Source organism: Diabrotica undecimpunctata, chromosome 7, assembly GCF_040954645.1.
Source record: "Diabrotica undecimpunctata isolate CICGRU chromosome 7, icDiaUnde3, whole genome shotgun sequence".
NCBI lineage: Eukaryota > Metazoa > Arthropoda > Insecta > Coleoptera > Chrysomelidae > Diabrotica > Diabrotica undecimpunctata.
In genome coordinates, this window is record NC_092809.1 from 271,802 (window position 1) to 283,068 (window position 11,267).

At 33.3% G+C, this 11,267-nt stretch overlaps 1 protein-coding gene across 1 annotated transcript; it reads left to right on the top strand.

The window, feature by feature from the left end:
- Positions 1 to 6,055: 6,055 nt before the first annotated feature.
- LOC140444895 (B1 protein-like) lies at positions 6,056 to 10,291 on the top strand. Its single transcript, XM_072536578.1, has 2 exons — positions 6,056 to 6,156; positions 9,872 to 10,291. The coding sequence occupies exons 1-2, from the start codon at positions 6,109 to 6,111 to the stop codon at positions 10,226 to 10,228; spliced, it is 405 nt and encodes a 134-aa protein (XP_072392679.1). The 5' UTR covers positions 6,056 to 6,108; the 3' UTR covers positions 10,229 to 10,291.
- Positions 10,292 to 11,267: the final 976 nt, after the last annotated feature.

Here is an 11,267-nt window from a genome sequence, read left to right on the forward strand (position 1 = left end):
AATGAAAATATTTGGATTTAATATCTGAAAACTTGCATTTCCGCAGCTGATCTACAGATCTAAAATATCTACATTTCCAATTCCAGTAAAACCGGAAATCACAGTCAAATGTAGCATATCAAAAATAATTTATGTCCTTTGAATTATCTTTTTTCAAAAATTTTGTCAGACAAACGCAGAATTTTTAACATTGATAATTCATCCATTTAAAAATAGTCTGACGAAACAGATGATGAATAAAACATTTTAGCATTTAAGCGCTTTATGGCTTCATCAAAATAGAAATAAATTATAGACCGGAGTACTGAAAGATGTAATCCAAGAGAATAAAATATGTTGTTACACTTCTTTGAAATCAACTTTATTCGGAATACCAACAATATTACAATACTTGTTTACTCAATGACAACCACAAATAAATAATACAGTAGTCATATTATGACAACTTCTCAAACACAACTGTTCTAAACTGTCAAAAACATATGTTTATATATATTTTCTGATGTTCCAAACTTCACTAAAGTTTTTTTATACTAAAGACACAGACGTGTACTTACATTAAAATCTGGTCAGTAAGACCAATTATCAATTTGTTTCTAACTTAAATTACTAATGAAATCTTAAAATTAGGTGTCTACTCACTAGTATCTTTCCTATTATTTCTAATAACTAGTATTAAATTTAGCATGCATACTCGCACAACACTTTGTTCTGCTTTTCACTCACTCATTATACCAGTTCAAAAGGCTTTGTTCTTTTGAGCCTTCTCTCTAGGTTCGTATTGTCGAGGAGCTGGGTAGAATCGACGTTTACATGATGATGGAGTCGTTGTTCATGGTTCCCTGCAAATTTCTTGATTATCTGATTGACGTCTTCCATCTTGAGGTCCCGGTGAAGGTCGTTGTTCCTAACGTTCCAAGGCGCATCTACGATGTTCCTCAGCAATTTATTCTGAAATATCTGGATTACTTTCATGTTACTAGGCTTGTATGTCACTAAACATAGCATGAATTTTCGATGTCATCTTGAAATTGTCTTGAATTCAATACTTAAATGTCCTCGAACTACTTCTTCTTTTTCGTCAAGGGACTTTTTCTATGTGGCATAAATTTTACGGAACTTTCGTAACACCTTTATGGTTTTGAGCCTCGGATAACTGGACTATTAGGAATTGACTGAAGACAACAGAATAAATAAGTTCTATGGTATGGAGCTAATTTCTCGATATGAACTACCTTGGGTTTACTTCTAGCTGAAAACTGGATTCGGTAGATTAAATCGTTTATTTTCTGCAGGATGGTATACGGGCCCTCCCAGTTTTGTTGAAGTTTTAGACAAAGTCCTTTCTTATGTGTGGGATTGTATAACCATACTGGGTCACCTATGTTGAAAGTTGTACCTGTAACATTCATTTCGAACGTTACCTTGGCTTTATTACTTTGAAGCTTCTAATTGTTACGAGCAAATTCGTAGACTTTATCTAATTTTTCTTTCAAATTTTCGTTGTACGTCAGGGATGAACGTTCTTCTTCGCAGGGAGGCAATCATTTAAAAATAAGATCTTGAGGAAGCTTCATTTCTCTTCCGGTGATGATCATCGATGGAGAATAATCGGTTGATCCATGTTCGGAACTTCTATAGGGTAACAGAGATATAGGAATTAAATTAACTCACCTTTTTTGATTATCAGCGACTAACATTGAAAGGTTTTGACAAACAGTTCTATTATGTCTTTCGACCATTCCGTCTGATCAAGAATGGAGAGGCGTAATGCGAGTTTTCTTAATACCCAAGATTTTCATTAATTATTGTCATAATTTTGATTCAAAATTTTGTCCTTGATCAGAATTTAACTCTAAAGGAACTCCATGTCTTAATATGACGTATGTTATAAATGCTTTTGCTATTGTAGTTGCTTCTTGGTTAAGAAAGAGGCAATTGAGGCCATTTAGAAAAATAATCCATTGCGACCATTAATTACTTGTTTTCTTTCTCTGACATTGGAAAAAAATATTGTGCCATTTTATTTCTTGTTCTGTTACAATCTTCTACATTTCGGCAACAATTGATCCAGTAAAATTTGTCTAGAAATCGGGCCAGTGTCCTTTGACTCTGCCCTACTAAAAAATGTCCTCTCAAAAGGCTGCTATGAAGTTATAGACAGACCATTAGAAAGACACAAAGATTCTCATTAAGTTCAGTACGCCTTTTATAGTTCCACTGTATTGGTTAATTCCTGCCAAATAGGTCTTACTCTATTTTTGAGCCATTTTCGTATGCCTTTTAAGTCAATATCTTTCTTTTGACTCTGTGTAAGGTTTTCCAGGGAAGTTTAATCATTATCTTCTTCCTGCATATCTGTGGTTACATGGAGACTTATTTCTTCGATTATGTTCTCTTTATCTTTAAATCTTTTACAGTACTGGCATTGTCGTTTCATTGTTATAGGGATGCCCTTTTCAATGAACTAAGTTGAAGTTATACTTTTAGTATCTCCCTATCCACCCAGCAACTTGTCCTTCTGGCTTTGTAAAATTCATTAGCCACTGTAAAGCGCTGTGGTCAGTTCTAATTATAAAATTTTTGTTATAAAGGAAAGTATGAAAATATTCTAGGACTTTTATAATAGCTAAGCTCTTTTCTGGTAACGCGATAATTCTCTTCAGTCATATATATATATATATATATATATATATATATATATATATATATATATATATATATATTCTTCTTTATATCCTTGAAGTCCGTGTTGGATAACAAATACTGACCATCATCTGCTAATTTGCAACATAATCGTTATTATAGTATTTACACTATACTACAAGCGTTAAAGTTTTCTTTTTTTTTTACTGTAAAATCACGCTCCTTCATTTAAATCTTCTATGTCTTTAATTTTTTTCATGAATGACTAGTTTAAAACAGTTTTTTTTTGTAGTTCGAAATATCGAATTATCCTTACATATTCTTAAAATCAACTTATTGGCGAGATAATCTTTTCTTGATATTATCATAGTCATTCTTCACCAGTAACGGCTCGTAATATTTGAGTTCGGTTGGCAAAGATTAATAATGTTTATATACAAAAACAGAAAACATTTCAACATGTAAAAATTAACAAAATCAGTTTTAGAAATAAATTCGCCTAAGATTCGAAAAACAATGTTCTAATTCTGTAGTGGTATTTGGAGCTTTTTAACAATATTATAGCTATTGAAAACATTTCGCAAACATCGTTGATTAAAAGAAAATAGTGTAAATTCATAGAGATTTTCTTTAAAACTTGCGTAGAGTATATCACTTCTAATCCCGTTTTAAGCTTGACCTTAGACAACGTAAAATAAAAAGTAGTTACGGCATTCAAAATATCGGAAGGAAACTTTTGGGAATTGTTCAAATATACCCCACTTTAAACAGTTCTGACGCTTCTAAATAGATCTGTAACAGAAACTTTTCCCTTGAGCCGTGTTATAATTATGAATCACACTTGTTAGGAAATGAGACGAATTTTGAATCTTCTGATATTTTTTCCCAAACACATATCATCTCATCTAAAATGTCTCCCAGACATCTCTCTCTCTCTCTCTCTTTCTCTCTCTCTCTTTTAGATACTTCTTCTTCTTATAGTGCCGTGCACCTATAGTGCGTTGACGAATTATCTCAAGGCCAGACGTCTGTCTTTTGCGGCATGTAAAAGATCGCCAGTGTTATTTATGCCTGTCCAGTTCTTTATGTTCCGTAGGCACGACATTTATTTGCGACCTACTCCTCTCTTGCCTTCAATCTTTCTCTGGATGATTAGTTGAGAGATTGCGTATTTTTTTCTTCTCAGAATATGGCCGAGGTATCCAATTTTTCGTATCTTGATCAAATTGAGTGGTTCTCTCTCAGTATTTGCCTTTCTTAAGACTTCCTCGTTTCTCACCCTATCTGTCCATGGTATGCAGAACAGTCTTCGCAACGTCCACTTTTCGAAGGCCTCCAACTTATTAATCGAAGCTACTCTTAACGTCCATGTTTCCATGCCGTACAAGAATATGGACCATACATAGAATTTAGCCATCCTGTAGCGGAGATTGAATAAATGATTGCGGCTACATGGTTTAAATTTGATAAAAGCTTGTCTGGCTTGTACGGTACGGCATTTTATTTCTTGTTGAGGATCCCATTGGTCATTCATGATCATTTTCAAGTATTTAAATTTTTTCACTTGATCGATTGGAGCATTATCTACTTGCAGTTGTATTCTTAAAAGTGTGTTTTTTCTTATTGCCATGCATTTAGTTTTTCCAGCATTTATCTTCCTATAGCCATAAATTTTTCCTACGGTGTTTATTTTACTTAACATCAACTGCATCATGTTCATTGTCTGTTATTATCGCGGTGTCGTCGGCGTTTACCTTTATTCCACACTCAGAGCCTACCAGTGCCTCTGCAAAAATGTTCTCCACATAAAGATTGAATATTTTAGATACTACTTCACCACATTACGCATTATATAAGGACCTCTCTTTGGAATCTCTGATGAACCATTTACATTAATAGATTTGATATTTTGTATTTAATAGATTTGCCAACTCTATTTGATAGATCATATACTTCCCATCTCTAATGAGCTGAAGTTTATCAACGAGTGTGTCGTATTGTATGTGGATCTTCTACTTGTGTTATTCTTCATGAACACACATAATACACAGTTGGCTTTGTGCGAGTAGTCAGTGTTAAACTTCTTTTTAATTATTCAGTAAAGTTTGAGATTGTTAAATTTTAAATTGAAGTGAAAAATATGGGTCGAAAGAAACTCACACAACAGAAGAAAATTCGTGCTTTAATGCTACTTGAGGAAGGGGACTATGTAATTACCATAGCAGGTGATATTGGTGTTTTGAGAGGCAATTTATCAATTGAAACGGTTGGCTGCGTTGTTGCTTTCGGGGACAGAAAACCTGGTTCTGGAGCTCCTAAAAAACATCATCTAAGACTAACACCATCATCAGGCGTGAAGTAGTGCTGAACCCTTCCATAACTGTCACAGAACTTAAAAATAAACATCCTGATCTCCTTCAGAACGTTTCAACAAAAACGATTCGTCACCGGCTTCAGAAAGATCTAGCATTACCAAGTCCACGTGCTGCAAAGAAGCCCTTGCTTGCAAAAATAATGAAGAAAAAAGATTAGATTTTTGATCAGATCAGCACTGGACACCTGAACAATGGAAAAAAGTCATGTTCAGTGACGAAACTATGTTCAGGTTAGTAAGAGGAAGCTCCGAATTTGTTTGTCGTCCATACACCGCGTCAAGGTACCAAGGATCCAAAGTTTACAGTTAAAACCCTCAAACATACTGAAAGTGTAATGGTATGGGGTGCGTATAGTGGAAATAAAGGAAGGACACGGTTGTATTTTTTGCTAAAGAATGTTGAAATGAGGCAAGCAACTATGTGACTGTTCTAGAACAACATTTATTTACCTTTTGGGAAATTCACGAATGTGACTTCTTTATGCACGATTGTTCACCTACTTTCAAGGTCAAGATAGTGTCAAAGTTCTGAATGATCACAATATTGCGATATTTGAGATAACGTCAAAGTTTTGTATGTTCGAAGTTTATCATGTGACGACAACTTGTGATTGCAACGAGAACTCATCTCAACCGAACGGGCGTGCCGGGATGAATGATGATGAATGCCTTGAAACAAATGACGCAATACTGCCTTTTTTCGCGAAAATTTCCAGCATAATTTTTAACTTGTAGAAAAGTTCGAATTATCAAATATAATAATTCGAATTAAAGAAAATTTCGAATTAGAGAAATTCGAATTAAACAGGTTCCACTGTATTTTAAATTTTTTTAAGGGTGTAAAATAAGGTTCAAGTTTTTAATTGACTCCAAAAGTTTTTGCTCCAAATATAAAAATTTATGGATAAAAGATTAATATACAATAGAAAACTGTAAAAAAATATATGTATGTGTAAATTAACATAGATCCGACCCTGATTAAGTTCCTAAAAAATGTTTTGTCAAATAATATATATAAGCAAGGAAGCAAAAGATGTTTTTAAATTAGTGATTGTTTTTCACTTAAGTAATAATACAAAAGAATCATCATGAAGTTCTTGGTTTTGAGTTTAGTCTTTAGTGTTTGCTTTGTATATGTAAGTATTAAGTATTAATTCATTATATTATTCAACACCGTTAATATAAATTATTATTGATTATAATTATGTTGCCATTATAACATTAAAATATTTTTAATTTAAAATTTTCTTTTTGTTGAAGCATCATTTCAGTAAATTGAGGTATACAGTATCATTTTTCCTTTAACAAATGTATTACTTTTTAAATAGTTTAAGATTGTTACAATTTGGCATAATTTAATGATTTATGCACATCTTCATATAAATTTTTTTTCCGAAACTAATTTTAAACATAATTCATATTTTGTATGCTATAATTATAAAAATATGTTGAAATTTTTATTATTCTACAATTTATTCTTTCATACTTTTAAAAATAAGCCCCATAATCGCATTTTTAAACAATGGATTCGTATACGCACCTTTGGCCTAAACCATACTATATTTTTTTTCGTTAGACTAAACAATCTGAAATTTTTACATACGATCTTATTATTACACTCATTCACTATTTATGGAATTGTGTGCTTGGCTGAAAAATCTACGTAGGTGGTTCAACACAACAACCACAAATCTTTTTAGAGCAGCACTTTGCAAAATACAGATTGACATGATGGTCGCCAACTTCCGAAACGGATAGGCACTAGAAGAATAAGCTAAATTATGCGAATGTGTGTATATAGTAGTGCATTTTTTGTTTATTTTAGTAAATTTTCGAAATATGAAATAAAAAGGGCACTGGCTACTAAATAGTTAATGGAGTTGTTAGAAGAAAACTCGATTGTGAAATCATTGATTATGAATCATTTGATGTCATTTATGTGCCGCCGGAAACAAATGAAATACAAGTGAATGGGAATTCTGACAATTCTGATAATGATATTCCTCTGAACCACAGATCAAAACGCCCAAAGAAAGGACCAGGCAAAAATACTACTTTCGATGGTTAAAAACTCACAAATACATGACTTTTTTTTCGACAACGTCTTTAAGTCATATTCTCTTTTTTGACTATTGAAAGAAAAATGATAACCAATACATGGGTGGAGTGGATCGGCATGACAATGGTATTCCTAATTAAAATAAGAGATAGGTATCGTATTATATATAATAGTCTCCCGTTTTATACCGCTGTCGCGGCTTTGGGAGTATAGCAGGGTAGTCTGCTATATCTAGGGCCTACGGTATACAAGGAAGGTAACATGGCCAGTGCTACGCTTCAACCGTCTATTATTACCCCTGGTTTTACCCAAGGTACTCATTTTTATTCAGGCTGAGTCGACCTGGGGCCTATAGACATTTTTAAAATGTCTAGATGTTCTTGCCGGCGGTGGGATTCGAACCCCGGACCACCGGCTTGCGAGTCAAGAATCCTACCGCTTGCGCTACGCAGGCCCTCGTATTAAAATAAGAGGTTTATATATATTATATAGTTTAAGAGGCAGGTATCGTATTAAAATAAGAAAAAAAAGTGGCTATGGCCATTTTTTACTAACATGATTGACAGTATGGTAGTTAATAATTAAAAAGTTTTATTCGAGATATTCGAGTATGCTTATTAATTTACTAAAATATAGTTGACATGCAGAGAATAGTAAAAAAAACCACCACATCAGTGTCAAACTCAGTACAGTGGAACTTGGATATAGCGTCATGGAAGGGTCCAGTAAAAAAATGACGCTATATCAGAGTGACGTTATAAAAGAGGTAGAAAAAATGAAATTTTAATGAGGCAAAATTTTATTACAGCATTATTTATTATGGCAGCTGCATTTAGGATAAAAAATTAAGAAATAAAGCATACCATGTATATGAAACTTACATTTTTTATGAAAAAGTTCTCTAATCCTGAAAAAGTCAGTTATTTTCTTCTGCACAACTCTTTCCGAAAAATAAAGATTTTCTGTAGTGTCCTTAATAATCTGAGCTGCTTCTTTGGTAGTTGTGGATGCCTCTCTGAACTGACAAAACCTGGATATGGTCTCAGCAGCTCTTATTGCCTCATGGATTGTAGGACAATCAACGCTGTCTTCTTCTTTTTCCTCATTATCTTCATCAACGTCCATTTCTACATTTTGCACTTGTTTCACAATTTCTTTACCACTTAAAACTTGAAATGTTTCTACCTAATCGTCTACTGAAATGTAGGAGTTAAGATCAGTTTCAAACTCTCTCTGGTTTATATTAAATTTTTTTATCTACTCTGACAAAGCCATTTCGTCATCCTCGTCAACATCCTGAACATTGGGAGAAACTACAGTCAAATTAGCTTGACGAAAACACTTACAAATTGTCACTGACGTAACCGCACTCCACGCATTGTGTAAAAACTGAACTGCATCAAGGATGGTTTTGTTCACGGGTTCCCCATTGTACATACAAAAAATCATCCTTTTCAAAGGCTATTTCTGATAATGGCACTTTAAACTTCTTATGACTCCTGGGTCCATAGGCTGCAAGACACTCGTGCAGTTAGCTGGTAAGAAAACTAGGTTGATATTGGTCAAATTAAACTTAGGACGGGCGCTGCACAGTTGTCAAATAAGAAAATAATTTTTCTTTTTTTTTGAAGAGAGTTGCTTGTCCTACTTTCTCAATCCTTCTTAAACAATAGCAGAAATCATTCACGCTTTTATGTTGACTGTGTAGTTTGCAGGCAGTGTTTTTATGTTTTTAAAACATCTAGAATGTAAAATTTTCGCAATAAGCAAAAGCATTATTTTCCTTATACCTGTCATTTTTGCACAAACAAAAGCCGTGACTCTTTGTTTTGAAAGCTTTACACCGACACATTTTTGATTTTTGAAATTTAAAGTTTTGTCTGGCGTTAATTTGTAAATGACACCAGTTTCATCGCCATTGAAGATATCTTCGTTCTTGTATGGTTGCCTTAGTTGCGGCCGTGTGTTTTGTAACCAATCAACTGTCACGTTCTCGTCTACACATTTTGCCTTTCCAACGGGTGCCGGGTTTTAAACCGATCTAGTCAACCATTAGAGCATGTGAAATCTTCACCAAACAGTTTTCCCAACTCTGTATCTTTCTCCAGTAAAAGCTGCCCGGACACAGGAATATCAGAAGTACGACACTGCTTGAACAATTTGAGTAGAGCTGAATCTACATCACCACGAATGCTCTTCCTAATCTTTTTAACATTTTCTCCCTCCTTTAAAGGCTTTTAAAATTTTGTCCTTGTTTTTTAGGATTAAGCCGATTTCAAATGCTCTTATAACACGCACGCTCTTCCTTTTAGTACTATAACTTGCCATATTAAAAAATAAAAAGTTAATTAAGTACTAAATGTAAATCTAAAATATAAAAATTTTAAAAATTTCTTAAACTGACTGTTCTGAAACAGAAATTTTGACTGTTAGGATAGCACTGATAAATGAGAAATCATAGAACTATCAAGATCACATAATCTTAGGTCTGGCCTAGGGTTTAAACAGTTAAAATCATGCAATGCAAGCCACGTTTCTAAAATCAAAAATGAACTCTAAAAATTACAACGTTACAAGTTATTTTATTCTGTTTTTACATTATATTCCTTTCAAGACTGTATTTATATAAATAAGAAATAAAAATATTATATCATATCATATTCAAAAAAATACCTACTTACTGAAAATCTGATACTATGTTTATATCAATAAAACAATGACCGGTCATAAATTCCATTGCATAAAATATTCGCTTATTTTCTTCTACTCTACTAATAATTTTGTGGTTTTAGGCTGATATAACTTCTGAACAATTTGAGAAGCTCAAAAGCCACCACAAAGAATGCCTTCCAAAATCCGGAGTTAACCCCGAATTGGTCCAAAAAGCAAGACAAGGTAATTTCGTCAACGACCAAAAGTTAAAAGAGCATATCTTCTGTGTTTCCAAGTTAATCGGTTTCCAAAATGAAGCCGGCGATATCCAAACAGACGTTCTCCAAGCTAAAGTAGGTGCTGCCTTGGGAGATCCAGCTCTAGCGGCCCAATTGATTGCCACCTGTGCTAAGAAACAAGCTAGCGGACCCGAAACGGCCTATGAAACCATCAAATGCTATAAGGAAAAGAGCCCAAATCACATTAGTATTGTTTAAATATTGACTATTATAAAAATCAACTTTTGAAAAAGTTTGCAAAAATAAATTGTTTATTTCATATACATTTTTTTTTAATTTTTTGTATTTTCCAAGTAAAGATTTGCAATCTGTCCTGTTTGGACAATAATCAAATTTGATAATACATACAAACAGACAGCAAAGATTGTCTGCCAGTGCTGGTAAATTCCTAATTAAATTTAACTTGAATTAATATTTAAATAATTTTATTATATTCTAAACAATTTAGTAATAAAATGTATCTGGTAAGTTCAATGATTTGTGTCTTATAAGTCTTCTCACTTTAATGCTGTTGTCCAGTAGGTTTACCGCATTAGAATTTGCGTGAATTTCTAACCGTCTTAAATGTCTATCACAACACTTTTCTATTTCTTTGCTCACAACATTCGCTAAAGCCTAGTTTACGTGAATCGAATAGCCGTTCAAGTTACTTGTACAAGTAATTTCAAACAAGTATTTAAGTTTGAAGGGCATTCAAGTAAAGTATTTACACTATTCAAGTAAATACTGTAAAGTCAACTTAAACAGCGGTTCAGAGAAGCGAGAAAAATGAAGCGAAAAAGATCGTCTGTTGCAGCACCAGACTTTTTATGTTTTGTAATTTTAGCACGTTCCTGTTTTAGCCCATTACTTGTTCTCTTTTATTAATAGCAGAATCTCGGATTTGTTTATTTCTATACTGACTACCAGGTACCAGATATATCCCAAAGACATGTTTGTTCTTCGTACAATTCCACAAACTTCAATGTTGTCTTCTCATTTCACTTCATATTTTTAAATAAAATTAAAATACTTAAAAATCACCTTTACACGACCAATTCTTAACAGCGAGTACGTATGTACTTGAACGACTGTTTACATGAGTAGATACTACTACCACTGTACATTTTAGGAAAGGGTAAGGGATTCTTTATTGCATAAGGGTATGAACGTGATTGTTCCCGTTTAGGATCCTGGATCCTCTTCAGGTTTGTTTGTTGTTGAATTTGTTTGTGTCGCACAGTATCAAAGCAAAACA

Coding starts and splice junctions, on each gene's coding strand:
- LOC140444895 (XM_072536578.1), top strand. CDS start 6,109: ATGAAGTTCTTGGTTTTGAGTTTAGTCTTTAGTGTTTGCTTTGTATAT. Junction 6,157..9,871: donor TTAGTGTTTGCTTTGTATAT/GTAAGTATTAAG, acceptor TTGTGGTTTTAG/GCTGATATAACTTCTGAACA.